The 15,566-nt window shown below is 32.2% G+C and overlaps 1 protein-coding gene across 5 annotated transcripts; it reads right to left on the reverse strand.

Moving 5' to 3' along the window:
• Window positions 1-36: 36 nt before the first annotated feature.
• On the reverse strand, window positions 37-15,171 carry LOC118202506 (transmembrane protein 186). Of its 5 annotated transcripts, none has more exons than XM_085817543.1 (3): window positions 15,063-15,165; window positions 958-1,071; window positions 37-674 (listed from the first exon to the last, which is right to left on the reverse strand). In XM_085817543.1, the coding sequence occupies exon 3, from the start codon at window positions 669-671 to the stop codon at window positions 48-50; it is 624 nt and encodes a 207-aa protein (XP_085673669.1). In that variant the 5' UTR covers window positions 672-674; window positions 958-1,071; window positions 15,063-15,165; the 3' UTR covers window positions 37-47. The 5 variants fall into 5 exon arrangements, with proteins under 5 accessions (XP_085673669.1, XP_085673670.1, XP_035230590.1 ...); XM_085817544.1 differs by having other exon boundaries at window positions 15,040-15,152; XM_035374699.2 differs by lacking the exon at window positions 958-1,071 and having other exon boundaries at window positions 15,063-15,171.
• Window positions 15,172-15,566: the final 395 nt, after the last annotated feature.

Raw genomic sequence — 15,566 nt, forward strand, 5'->3', positions numbered from 1 at the left:
CTCTTTTCAAATATAAAAATAAAACAGTACTTCTCATTGTAGTACATTTATTTATTTTTTGTAATTCCTAAAATTTCCAAATTTCCAAACACGTTTTGAAATTTATCATAATCTAAAATTCTACCAAAACGCAGGGTTAGATACAAATATTCAGAAGAATTGTACATGTGAAGTTTCATATATGCATCTGTTGCTTTACATTCACCATCAGTTAAAGGAACAAGATTTTGAACAGGAAGTATAATATTGTTTCTTCTACCCCAGAATGTAAGATGAGATATTTTTACATATTTCTCATCTTTGGTTACATAAATTATACCTATAAATCTTCTGAAAAACATTGTAAAGACATATAATGTCAAGCAGGCAAAAGTAGCTGCTCCAACTACAACATTAATAAAAGTGAGGTCTACTAAATTGTATTTGTACATGATACAGCCAATTGGAATAGCTGCAACAGTGAATGTAGTTTGATAAAGTTTGAAGCGATTTAAAAGTCTTCCTAAATTAATCAATGGGAAATAATATACAGGAGTCCATTCTGCATCTTTGACAGTCTCTTGACATGTATGGTAATAAACGTCGGTGCCAAGCGCTTTTTTGCTGAGGCATCTTACTGCATTTACTGTTAGTGATTTAAAGTAAAAATTGGCGTGTTGAACATGTTTCATCAACTGAAACAAATAAAATTATTTTAAACATTATAGAAGTAATATAAAATAGATGTACCAAAAGATTTGATAAATACATAAATTGAAATTATTCAATGATAGAAGTGCTTTCAACTGAAAACAAGTACATAACATTTTAACTGTAATGCATAAGTCCTTTCCTTTAATAAAATTTAATGATAAAAATTTTTGCATATATAAGGACAAAATTAATTTCACAACAGGTATAAAAAAATAAGAAATGACATTTTACTTAACATTAATTAACAAATATTTTAATGCTTACACTTTTCTCTTTCTCTTATACAGTCAAAAGTCATTAATCCGGACTTGTCGGGACTTCGGCGATTCCGGATTATAGATCATCAGTTTAAATCTCGTAAGATGGCATGCAGAAATTCTAAAATTAAAAATATGAAACCGTAATTTATGAAATAAAGAACAATTATGATCTAAAGGGTATCAAAATTTACAAAAAAAGCTTAATATTTATTTGTTTACTTTACTAACCATTTCTTTCAATGTAAGTTGTTTAAGTTGCTTCGTTTTATGTGATAATACTTTCTCTTTAATTCTATAAACAGACATAATTTCTTGTTCAGTTACAAAGTTCCGCTGTTCAAGTCCCGTAATTGCTGTGCCGAGAATACCGACTAACTTGTCAATCGAAATTTTTTCGTTTTCACTAACCTCTCTGTCACTTCTTCATGTCTTTATCCATTTTTTGCAGCAATTCCACTTTTTGTTTGATGGACATCGAAACATACTTTCGTTTTGTAGATCTTTTGGGAGCTCCAGCATCGGAAATTCTATTTGATATAATCGAAAGTTCAAGTTTACTTTTATAAAATTGCTCTTACAGTCTGCAAAAAATAATAAGCCGGATCCAATTCGAAGATTAAAGAACAACGCAATCATCAACATTAACTGAAATAGATAATTATATAATTTTAGCTTATACCGTCCATTATACATAAAACGCGCACGTGAAAACGTATTCTGCACTTGCGCACACGCATATGCGCAGTCGTAAAGGTCTTACGCGCATGCATAAACACCTATGCGCATGTGTCAATGCGGCGCATGCGCAGAAAGTTTTTAGCTTTGAGGTCCAGATTATGGGTGTCCAAATTAACGACTTTTGACTGTTATACACATGCATATATGTATCACAACTTACCAGTTAGTGAAATTTTTAAAATTCTTCACAAAAGAATAAACCATAAAGGAGAACTAAGTAAAATGACTCGCATATATTTCATTTTCAAATTGGTTTCTATGTAACTGCCATGAAATAGCCAACCACATGGTAAACATGATTTTAGAGACGAAAAATAATTTGGTACAGATGATCAAGTTGGTATTATTTTTAGGAAGTTGATTAACATTACTTTATAAATCTAAGTCTGTTCACTGCCTTTGAGAATTTTCTACCTCTAGAGTGGAAAATATTCTGAAAAGCATGCCTCTATATAAGATACTCAATTAATATCATAATTAAGAAATATTTGTTCTATCATCAGTTTCATAACCTTCAAGAGCTAGAAACATCTGATTTGTAACTTATCCTTAAAGGAACTAAAAGTCAAATGATAACTAGACTAGAACTAAGTCAATTAAAAACATTAATTATTACTTATGTAAATAAAGGAATACCTTCATTTTCTGACATTTATTATTATTTTTTAGCCTTTATTCTTTTGACAGTCTTTGTATTTCCAAATATTTTTTTTTTCCTCTTGTAATCGCATCATACATTTCCTTGACCCATCAGGAAATAATTGAAAACATTGATGGTAGTATTAAATAAAAAGCCAAGCTTTCATTGAATTCCAAGTAAATTGACTAATGACATCATTGGCTAATAATGACATGATGTACTATTAGATAACAATAATATTTTACAATAACATCCTCAAAAAAGTGAAAAATTAAGAAACCCTAAGTCATTTTCTGCCTTTTAAAACTGAAATCTTTTTTCTTCAAAGACTATGCTCTCCTGCAGCAAAAATGCAAAGTTTTATCATTACATGTTTTTGTGCTTAAAATAAAGAGCTGCTTGCTGCTGACGGCCTTTTCATTATAGAGAAAAGAAAATACATCTTCAATGTTGTATCAACTCATTAAAAATATACTACATATATACATTAGAAACTTGTATGCATACCAATTGAGTTAAAAATTCATTAACTGCTGATATTCCACGAGTACCCCCTTCAGGATCAGCCTGGTGAACTGATTCCCACTTCCTTCAGGTGGCACTCACTATATATACGTATACAGCAAGGCTGCAGCCTCTTCATAGAGTAATAAATTTGGTTAATTTCCATCCCTCTATTTGGGTAGACAATAATTGTTTAATAGCTTTTATCTTCTCCTATCCATAATGAATGTAGTTCTGTTGCCTGAAAACACCTAGACAGTTAATTTTCAAATGGTATCAGTTATCCAGACGTCCAATATCCAAAATGATCTAAAATTTGGACCTCCAGACTACAAACAAACTTTTTTCTTTAGAAAATTTTTTTGTATGCTTTTGTACCCACGCACATTCAATATATATTTTTACAATAAAACATGGTGGGTCTCAATTCTTATTTCACTTTGGAAGTAAAAGTACTTTCATATTGGAAAAACAATAATTTGTTAGCATAAATCTGTATGATTAATAATTTGGCTCTGTAGTCGCTTTTTTGCTTGGCATACATCTCAAACCAAAACATAGTTGATTTTACAGCTAGTGAATAATTTATATCCCTGGCTCCAACCTAGTGAAATCTTATTTATTATTTTCTGCTTTCAACACTGCATAACTAACTATCGACACATGACAGTTTGGGAAATGAATCACAAAACGATGTCTAAACAATTGTTTTTTTAATATTAGTAATTAAATACCAAAGAGAATGGTAACCTTTTATGCCAACATCACGCTTGGCAACAATTACAGACTTAAGCTAACTGCACTGCAAAGGTGTTAGTGTGTTGATTAGGAGATATTTAACAGAAATTTCTTTCCATGTGCAAAAAAACAGATTTTGTATACGATAAGCCGAAAGATTATATTCAGTGCTATTTGAATTGAGAATAACTGATTTGTTATTCAAATAAGCTGAGGATTGGTGTCAGAGCTGTTGTGATAGTACCAGGCAGCAGAATTTAGGGAGAACAAAATTTTTAGAATTTAGAGCACTGAACAACAAATTTAAGGATGGCAAAATCTTTAGTATTTTACAGTGGGATGCAAAATTTAGAGGTGGAAAACATTTTAGACCTTGAGAAGGAGCTTGGCAGCAGATTTGAGGAAAACTGCACCGAGCCACGAAATGTATAGCGCCGGCCTTAGCTGAGCCTCAAATATGTGTGGAAATTTATTTATTCGTATTCAGGTAAGCCTTAAGAATGCTCAGGAAATTGGCATAAGTATAATGTACTATAATTAAACTAATATAATTCAGGCTTAACTTCATCAGCAGGTGATTAGGAGCATGACAAAATTTAGTGAAACATGCCTTTGATGATTTGAATGATTCACCAATCTCATAATAAATTTCCAATAGTGTGTACGTTCGCTACCTAGTTTTATGATGATAGCTGCAAATTTGAAGGTTTTCAAATTTCGCAAACAAAAAGCGAAATTTTTTGACTAGTGGAATTTGCAGAGAAATGGTAATAAATAAGATGATTTAACAAAAGATTTTATTTTGCAATGACAATGCCTCAATCATCAATCAAATAATGTTTAGATATCAGTAGGTTCTAAAGCCAGAACATATCACTACTGATAGCGAAGAAAGTGACAAAGAGGTCTGTTGAGAATGACAAAAATTTATTGACAATTTAGTGGGAATTCTCTACATGGCTTGAACAATGAAACTAAATAAAAAATTATGTCTAGCTATAGAATTAAAGAAAAAATATTAGCCTAAAAAATTATTCAACTTAAACAACTTAACATCGAAAGAAATATTTAATAAAGAAAAATAAATTTTACATTCTTTTGGTACATTTGATTCTCCTAAGATCATAAATGCTTCATTATTTCATAAGCCACTATTTCATATTTATAATTTCTACATATCATCTTACATATCCTAATACATATCTACATGTGGTCTTCTATGTCATTTCTACGCCAGATTTAAACTAAGGATATAATATCCAGAACATCCAAATATGGAATCACCAAAGTACCACCAAGTCTGGTTCTTGGCTCTGTACTCTATTTCACTTCAATTACTACTAATACACTGCTAGCCATTAAAATTGCAATACCAGGAAGGAATGATCTGACAAGCATCAAAATCACTTGAAAGGAAGAAGTTGTTGGGATATGCAAATGATTAGTATTTCAGTGCATTTAGATGATGCAGGAAGAAGAAACGACATCTAAAGCACTGCATAAAAGAAAAGTTGTGTAGTGGATTTCTCATTTGGAAAGCACTTGTAAGGTCAGGGTTTGGTCAGAATATCATGTTATGCCTTGAATAAGAAGAAGTAATGTCTGCCAGCAAGCGTCAAAATTTGATACAGGCAGGATCATTGCCTATATCGAGAGCGAATTGTCATTTCATGATATCGCCCGTCGCACTGGTCGACATCCTACCACTGTCATACAAATTGGGAATCAATGGATTGCTAAGAATCCTACTGAACGGCATGCAGGATCTCAATGCCCTCCCATGACTAACGCAAGAGAGGACAGAAATATTATGAGGTCAGCCCTACAAAACCGTATGACCACATCACGGGACATTAGTCAGGAAATAGTCGTGTTTGCAGACCAGTATCAGCTTGTAAGGCGCATCGATGTTTGCAGCAGCGTGGACTATCAGCAGGGTGACCATTACTTCGGCTTCCCTTGACAGTGCACCATAGAAAGAGACGCTAACTCTGATGTGCCAAATGACAAAGCTGGGTACAGGAGTAGCACAATGTCATCTTTTTAATCAAGTCCCGGTCCTACGTGCGGTATTCTGATGGCCGTATATGCGTCTTGAGTGTCCGAGGAGACTGCACGTCACCTGCTTGCATTTGATATCGGCATAGGGGCCCTGCATCTGGTGTGATGGTTTGGGCAGTCATTGGGTACATGGCACGCACATCTCTAGTTTGGATCGACGGTAATTTAAACACCGATGAGTACATTTCAGACATCTTACGTCCAGTGGTTGTGCTCTATCTTCGAAGCCTCCAAACACTATGTTCTAACAAGGTAATGAAGACCACATGTTGCACGTTATATTCTGAACTTCCTCAATACACAGGGTATTTGACTGCTGCCCTGACCCGCATGATCTCCAGATCTGTCACTCATTGAAAACATCTGGTTATGGGTTGCTGAGAGACTGGCCCACCACCCCTCTCCAGCTAATACAGTTGATGAAGTGTGGCAGAGACTTGAAGCAGCAGGGAATGAGTTGCCCATTTCTGTCACCCAAGCCCAAGTCAAGTTTGAGCCCATGCCTAATGGGGTTGAGGGTCATTTTAGTTGCCAGGGGTGGCAGCTGTTTCTATTAATTTTGCACCCCTGTTAACCTCCCAAATGCTTACAAATTTAATCATTTTGTCTTCATGGCATACTGTTTACGTGCAATAAATATCTTTTTTGTATTTTTTTCCCTTATGGTATGGCAATTTTAATGGCCAGCTGTGTACATATAATTTATACCTGAACTGGTTGTCCAGGACTCAAAAATGCTAGAGGCTGTGGCCTGAACAATATATGCCTGCCATCTGATTGATGATACCAAGTTATAGACAAAGTAGCAAGAACTTGATGCCATAAGAAATAATAGATTGCAAACAAAAAATATCAACATAATAATCTTTCTAAAAATATAGGGAAGAAGTTCCTCGAATATAAGGATTGTACATCTTATTTATCCTCATTTGAACAAATGATTAAGTTTAATATAGATATATATTATGAAATTTCAGGATATATGTCATAAACATTTATAATACTAAATCATGACAATTACTAAATTATGAATGTGAAAACTTGTGTGACTAAATGTGTTGTACTGCCAAGTACTTGCTTTCATTTCTCAGTTTTCACTAACTGTTGTAAAATAATCAGAATGTCATTTTGTGTTGACTTGATATGTAAAAGAACAACTAAATTTAAAAAGAAGAAATATCTGATGTATTATGTTATTAAACTTTACAAAACAAAGTTACATAATATTTTAATAATCACATAAAATAAATTATAATAATAAAATAAAAATAATAATAAAGAAATAAAGGATGGGGAAACAAAGGTTTGTAATATTTGAAATGATTGTATATTTTTTACATAGCTCTGATTGTAGAGGACTAACTATGTTAGCAGGAAGCTTAAATTAGTTTCATGTTTTATTAATCTTTTTAAAATTCATATCTCAGATGAAAATGAAATGTGTTTAAGGTAATAAAGATTTAAAAACTGATTTATTATACATAGTACAAAGTACTGCTTCTCAATTTTTTAGTCTATACATCTCTTTTACCACTGCTAGATGATCACACCCCCTTTCATTCCCAAACTCGAAAAATATACATACATTTATTTAAATTTAGATTATTTTTAATGTGTTTTATAAATTAAACAAGGAAAAGTATAGAAAATATTAAAAAATAGTAAAACTTCAATAAAAGTAATTTTTTATATTCATAAAATAAAACTAAACACTTAACAGGTAAATCAAAGGCTGACTGTACTTCCTCTGCCTTTGGAACTACGAAATTCCTTCCAAGAAAGAATTCTTCCCTGGTATAGGTAATAGCTTAGACCAACTGTTCCCAAACTTTTCAACTAGCAGAGCACTTTCTATGATCAATTGCTATGGCAGTTGCCCTTTGGCCTAACCTATATCTTATTAGGTAAAGGTATTGAGGAGTAATGATACTGGGGGAGAGGGGAGGAAGAAAAGCTACACAGTAAAGGAATGCAAAGTAGCGAGACATTTAAACAATTGTGCATTGGCCACACAATGAAATATGTTGTAAAAACTTTAAAATGTATGATAATTTTTCTGATACAACCAATATAAATGTTTTTATCAAAATGTGAACACACATAAACATATTTTACATAGTTCAACAAATCAAACCATTTGCATTATAGCAGGTGAAAGCAACAATAAAAAAGGTTTGTATCTCTCCTCCCTAGGTAAGAATCCTAGTAGAAAGCTAACTAGATATATGCAAAAGTATAAGAAAAAAATATTTTATGTTGCTTATTGGAAAGTTTTTCTCTTCTAATATTAATAAAGTTTTAATATGTAGTCTTGTCATTATAGACAATATTTTTTTATAAAAGACATAATAATTCTAATATAGCTTATTTATATTTTCTTTAAATTACAAAAATTGCCTGACTATGCCATCTGAAATTTTGAACTTAAAGAAACAAGCAGCATAGTTATCTATAAAAATAATTAGTGGTTTGGTTCTTACAGACTAAACCTGATTTGAATTGTTGATAATTTATGGCATTTGTTAGTATCATTTAATAGCCACTGATATGATTAAGACAGTTTTGAAATACTCCACTAGAGAACATGAATCTTATTTCAGAAAAGAAAAACAAATATATCTTGGCTAATAGCAGTTGATTCTTTAACCTTTGCATTTTTCTTGTTCAAATGCATAATTACTCGGTTGTTCGGAAAGTAACTTTTTTTTTTTTTTTTTTTTTCGAAAATGAAAGATCTTTGTTATAATGAATAAATATTTTATTAAATTACATATTGTCCATTCTGGTCCAATACCTTTTGCCCTCTTTCTCGCAGTAGCATTCCACGTTCATAAAAGTTTTCTTCTTTGCTAGCAAAAAACTAATCCAGGTGATTTTTGACCTCCTCATTTAAGTAAAGGTTTTACTGTCTAAAAAATTTTGTGGAGACCTAAACAAATAATAATCAGAACCTGGTGAAGATGGTATAAGTGTGGCAGTATATCCCATCCAAGAGTTTTGGCGAGTTAACAAACTTGTATGAGGTCTCACATTATCTTGGTAGAACACTACACCTTTTCTATAAATCAATTCTGGCCTTTTCCATTTAAGTGAATCATTCAGTTTGTCCAGCTGATGACAGTACACTTCGGAATTGTTGAATTGTCTGGCAGAAGGTAAAAAAGAAACAATTTCTTTGAAATCCCACCAAACAGATAGCACCACCTTTTTTTTTTTTTTTTTGATGAATATCAACTTTCAAAGTGCTTTAAGCCAGTTTATCTTTTTTACTCCATGATCTCTTGCATTTAACATTGTTGTAGACAACCCATTTTTCATCCCTAGTGATGATGCACTTCAAAAATGGTCATTTTCTTGACGTTTGAGAAGCAAATCACAAACATGAATGCAACAGCACAAATTTCTTTATGTAAGAACATAAGAAACCCATATGTCAAACTTTGAGATTAAATCTAGGCATTTCAAATGATCATGAATGGTAGAATTTAATAAATTTAATCTCTCAGCGATCTCAGAAGTTGTTATTCACTAGTTTTCATCAATTAATGGCATTATTGTGTCTTCATCAGAATTAACTGGCCTTCCAAAACGTGCATCTTCAAGATCAAAACTGCTAGATCGAAATTTTGCAAACCATTTTTGGTACTGGAGTTCTGTGAATGCATCTTCTGCATACACATCGGATAATCTTTTCCTTAATTGAACAACATTTTTACCTTTTCAATAGTAAAAAAGTAAAATATGCCAAAAATGCTGCTTTTCACTTTTTATATTTGAAAGAGCACCAACTAAAAACTACTACATAGAATCAATTGAACTTTTTCCCAAGCAAGCATTGCTTTATCGGCTGTCAAAATATATAATGATTATGTGGCTTAAATGTGAAGTTTCTGTAAAAAAATGCACTTAAGCCCTCTGTTGGAAAAAAATGAAATTACTTTCCCAACAACCCAATTAAAAGAAAAAGGGAAAAGTGAATGAAATGGCTCTTTTACATTTATTAAAATGTGCAAAATTTAGTTAATAATTTTAGTCCTAAATTTCTAAAGGAGTTTAGACCTGTTTCTCAGTATACATGGAGCATTTATAAACTGACAACAAACTAATATCGAATTTCCCCTAACTTTTTAATTGCAATTTTATAAAGAGAATGTTTTTTTCTTTACAAAACATTCATTTTTAATGTTTTTTAATTTTTAACTTTTAAAAACTTTACAAGGAACAATATAATATAAACAAGTATATTTAAAATAATATTACTTTCCTGATTATTCTTACCCCATCAAAAAGGTGCAAACAAAATACTGACGAGGCAGTGCACTATATTGCCTGAAAGTATTCATGTAGCAACCTATGATATCACCAAAAAATATATCACAACTCAGGTATGTGTGTAGCATGCCCCAGATGGCTTTTAACTTCTAAAGACATTTTCAGCAGTGTGACTGCAGATTACAATCCCTCCAAATAGGAGTTTCAGTGTTTAAGCGTAGTGGTGAATCCCACTGCAGTTTTTGTGATGATTATTGGAAAAATCTCGAACTTAGCTTTCTGCACGCATAGAGCGCGATGTGGCTCACTTAAAGGCATCATGCATCTAATTTTAGAACTCTGGTACCAAGACTATGTGCAACGCCAAGTTGGTGCAATTCTCTGACGTTTCATTTTTTTTCCTTTTATTAGATTGATGTGTGCATGGAAGAATAAACAGTGCACAACATCAAAAGTGTGTCTGTCTTGTATGGAAAAACAAGAGTGTAACAAATATGCAGTTATTGCTGAAATCAAAATAAAGATACTCAAACAAATGTTACACTACAAAATCAGTACCGAGTCTGAGAATTTTTAATGGGACTGTGGCAGGACTGGATCAACCATTAAGCAATATACACAGATGCTTATGGCATCAAAGAAAGGATGTGCAATAAAAAAGGTCCTCAGGAAAGGGCACACCAAACAAAATCCCATTGGTTTTACCATGGAATGCATGGTGCAACTAAACCAAAACTGGAAGAAAAGAAATGAAGAAAAAACTGCGATAAACATATGTGGGGGCAGCAAAAACTTTTAAGTGCTTAAGGCTTCTAAAAGTCTTAATCAGGCTCTAGAGTGCAGATAAGCAGAAAATGCGAACATATTTTATATTATAAAAAAGCAAATATTTACAAAATCAATTCATAGCTCTTTCACATGCCCTCAAATAGGATTTATCTTTACACAGCATCAATAATTTACAAAACAGATTTTAATAAATATATTGTTAGCTTGAATTTGTACTATGCCATGGTTTTCGATTCACAAACGTATTAATGAGCCAAATGAGCATCAATTTCTGCACAAATCTTTGTATAAAAAACAATTCCCTTCATGGATTTAATATTTATAAAATGTTATTCATTGAAAAAATGTTTTTTTTTTCATATTAACACATTATTTCCTAATGGATAATGTCTAATGAATAAAACACAATACATATGGAAAAGATGCAGTCTTATTAATGATAAAGATAAATACAGTCAAAAGTCTTTAATCCGGACTCATCGGGACTTCGGCGATTCCGGATTATCGATTTTTCTGGATTATAGATCATTAGTTTAAATCTGGTAAGATGGCATGCAGAAATTATAAAATTAAAAATATGAAACCGTAATTTATAAAATAATGAGCAATTATGATCTAAAGAGTATCAAAATTTACAAAAAAAAAAAAAAAAAAAAAAAAAAAGCTTAATATTTATTTGTTTACTTTATTAAACATTTCTTTCAACACGCACATGCGTAAAGCATACATTACGAATAGCCGAAATTAGAAAATTGCAACCAGAAAACTATTTGATTTGTACTCGTGATATTTATAATGATGAGGAATTTGATTTAAATCATATCAAAGACGGAGTACATCGAGATGAAATACTACATTTAGTAAGGAATTATAAGGCGAATAAAATAAAAACATCTGCCCTGAAGATAACGAAAGTGCTGACAGATCAACTTCCAGTTCATTGCGCGCCGCGACGTCCCCCCCCCCCCATGCAGAGCAGCCTGAAATTGACAAACAGATTTCGGAACGGTTAGATAAACAAAGGATATGCCTTTATCCATTTTTTGCAGCAATTACACTTTTTGTTTGATGGACATCAAAACATACTTTCGTTTTGTAGATCCTTTGGGAGCTCCAGCATCGGAAATTCTATTTGACATAATCGAAAGTTCAAGCTTACTTTTATAAAATTGCTCTTACAGTCTGCAAAAAATAATAAGCTGGATCCAATTCGAAGATTAAGGAACAACGCAATCATCAACATTAACTGAAACAGATAATTAGATAATTTTAGCTTATACCGTCCGTTACACATTAAATGCTCACGCAAAAACGTATTCTGCGCTTGCGCACACCCATATGCGCAGTCGTAAAGGTCTTACGCGCACGCGTAAACACCTATGCGCATGCGTCAACGCGGCACATGCGCAGAAAGATTTTAGCTTTGAGGTCCGGATTATAGATCATTCCGGATTGTGCGTGTCCGAATTAACGACTTTTGACTGTACCAAACTAAGCCATATAACTTTTATATTATTCAACCTGCTGGAATGTAGCTTATGTTTAATGGCATTTTGTTTGCTAAAATTTTAAAATTTATCATTAACAATAATTCAAAACAATACCAATTATTTTTTATTCATGAAACTTTTCATGACATTCAAAGAATGGCCAACCTTCCTAATAACCAAGAAACAGCCATCACTAACATTATGACAATGACATCTTTACTACGTAACCTCTACATAAGTTTATTATTTTTATTTCAGTTAAATTATACTTATTCTGCATTTTTACTAAAACAGATTATTTTTTAGAAAAGTATGTTAAATCACCAAGTTTAACTTGTAGAATAGAAAATTACAATGAAATTCCATGGTGCAAATAAACCCTTCTACTAATTTTGACTTTCACATTTATATACATTGGTAGAAAAAAGTATTTCAGTGTATTTTTGAAATTTATCTAGAATTTTTTTTTGAATGATATAGCAATTCTTTGATATTTATAAATTTTTGGCTAATATTTATGATGTGAAAAACTATCACTTCATGTTTTTATATTTTTATACAGTTTTGTATCTCAGCTGTGAAAGTTCTACCTGTCTTTGCCCTTCAGGTTCAGAATTATTTTTGGCTAAGAAAGCAAAAGCAAGCCAAAAAAATCCCCCACTTATTTGATGGCACTTTTTACAAGAGTAAGAAGAATTGGATTTTTGTCAATTTTCTTTGACTCTTTAAGTGAAAATATGTCGATGTGTACATGGATAAAGTCAAGAGAGTGCACAATGCTATTTTGTGGAATTCTGGGATTTTTTTTAAGTAAAAATAGGTCAATGTATACATGGATACCAAGTATGTGCAGTTCTTAAAAACGTGCCAAGCAGTGGGCGATTCTGCACTTTCCCCGAAAATGTTTCGAAATTTGAAATGACATATATGAAAAATGCAAAGTAATGTGATGAATAAATCATTACATCAGCAGAATTGGCCCTTCATACTCAGAATGATGAAAAATAGCATATTTTAATATCCTCAAGAAGATAAAAGATGTATCATGTAGGGATATTTACTCATTTAGCCAATAAAAGAAAGCAACTGCTTTGGACATTCTGCATGGTATCTAAATGATACTGGTGGACTTTCTAAATAAAATTGAGGCTAAGTGCAGAATCGCCCACTTATTTGTTTGGCGCTTTTTACAAGTGTAAGAAGAATTGGACTTTTGTCAATTTTCTTTGACTTTTTAAGTGAAAATAGGTTGGTGTGTACAAGTCAAGAGTGTGCACAATGCCATTTTTGTGGAATTCTGGGATGTTTTTTTAAGTGAAAATAGGTCGACATGTACATGGATACCGAGTATGTGCAATTCTTAAAAACGCACATGGATACCGAGTATGTGCAATTCTTAAAAACGCGCCAAGTAGTGGGCGATTCTGCATTTTCCCCTCAGTTTTTTATATTTATGTTTCAGATATATTCATCTCTTTGCTGATCAACTTTATTATGAAAACTTTATTATTTATCCGCAGAGGACCCGTTGGCGCTTCGGGAAAGAGCCCGTTGGCGTCGTTGCATTCTCGCCAAGCTCGCGGTTCATCGACGATGAGCCGAGCCGTAAACGTGATTTTTAGTGCATGTAAATTCAAGTTAGCAGATAAAACAGTATATTAAGCATATGGTAGTAAAAATTCACAGATAATATGCATGTAGATGTAAAACTAAACGGGTAAACGCGATATACGAAAATAAATTTGTATTAAATTCAAGTTAGCACAGAAAGGAATATATTATTAAGCATAAGACAATATATAAGCATTTATAACGGAAATAAAAATTCATTTAAAAAATATAAATTAGTATTAATATACTGAAATTAACCGGTTAAACGTGATATACGAAAAAAAAATTGTCCTAAATTCCAGTTAACACAGAAAACAATATGTTCCTTACACCAGCAGTGGTTTGCTAATTTTGATGACCATGGTGATGCATCAAACTATTCTGTCATCTTAGACAATCAGTAATATATTTTTATTTCAATTTAATCATCTATTTATGTCACACCTGCCATCCTCTGAAAGGTTATTGTCAGAAAAGCATTAACAATATATTATCTTGTTAAAATTTTATTTATAAAAATTGATTTATTCTCACAATTTTAGATGACAATAACCAATAATAAAAATAAAAGCATTACTTAATCATTTAAAATGCACATGCACATTTTTGCGGTCTACGAAATCAAATTATTTTAGACTTTGGAAACCTCATGGTTCTTAGAGCTGTTAATTAAAAACATAACGTGAACAGCCGTGTTACAAATTAGCATTCATCCCGAACCGAGAACCGGCATCTATCTACGAAAATATTTCTATCTATTCGTTGTTAAAAATTCAGAAAAAATAATAATAAATAAGAGAAGAATAATATAAATCTGCAAATGCGAACAACGACAGCCTTAATTCAACAAAATAAACGCAAGAGGAATGGTTGCAAATTTCGAACAAGCGAATAGGATAAATCCGATGGGTTACCAAGTTTGAACTATTATCGCCAAAGTTGGCGATGTTTACATTTACCGGGTTCTCTGCGGAAGTGCTTCCTGAAATGCAGTTTGAAAACAAGTTTATAAAAATATTACATTTTCTTCTTAAATGGCGTAATCTCATTAAATTTACGTAAAACTGAATCTAAAGGGCCAGCAATATTTTAACTGTTCCTGCAAGACGCATTTTTTAAACTACTATTTTTTTACTAGAATTTTTTTTTTTTCTTCAAAACACACGTTATAATACACAGGTTTAAATGAAAACTCTTAAATATATGTTCTAAATTATGAATACGTTAAATAAAAGAATATTACATCGCAAAATAATTCGTTCATACCCGAAAAGATTGAATCATAGCTATCAATTTACGCACACAATTTCAAAATAACAATCAGCCGCTTCGACCAAGTGGCGATAGGGACCTCCGCCAAGGCTTTCGCCAATATGGGCTATGGGGTTTCGTTATTGCTATGAACCATGCCTTTAGTACAGCTAAATTTTTTTTAAGAGAACGTCAGATCCTTCAAAACTTAATTATTAATTTAAATATCATGTTTCTACCCAGAACGCTACTCTTGAGACACTAGACTATCTTAATCAGGTCAGGCTTTACTAAAGTTATTATATGTTTCGCGCCTTTGAGGAAGGAATGCTTGAGAGCGTTCTTTTTGCCCATCTTTGCAAAGATATCTTCCGATTCATAAATGTTTTATATCATAACTCTAGCCTTACCTACTGTTAAATAGCACCTGATAAGTGGAAATGTTTCATTTTAAAGCACGCCACTAACCGACGCTCTACTACTATACTGTACCAGCAGTGTCATTATTACGGCGACTGG

The sequence above is a fragment of the Stegodyphus dumicola genome, chromosome 5, assembly GCF_044657685.1.
Source record: "Stegodyphus dumicola isolate Sdum_Otavi_A_Nest chromosome 5, ASM4465768v1".
Taxonomy (NCBI): Eukaryota; Metazoa; Arthropoda; class Arachnida; order Araneae; family Eresidae; genus Stegodyphus; species Stegodyphus dumicola.

What these genes read in the sequence shown, in the direction of transcription:
- LOC118202506 (XM_035374692.2), bottom strand. Translation starts at nt 15,060, where the DNA reads ATGAACGAATTATTTTGCGAT. An exon ending in TGAACGAATTATTTTGCGAT is followed by an intron (nt 675 to 15,039) that starts GTAATATTCTTT and finishes TATTTGTTTCAG; the next exon opens with TTGATGAAACATGTTCAACA.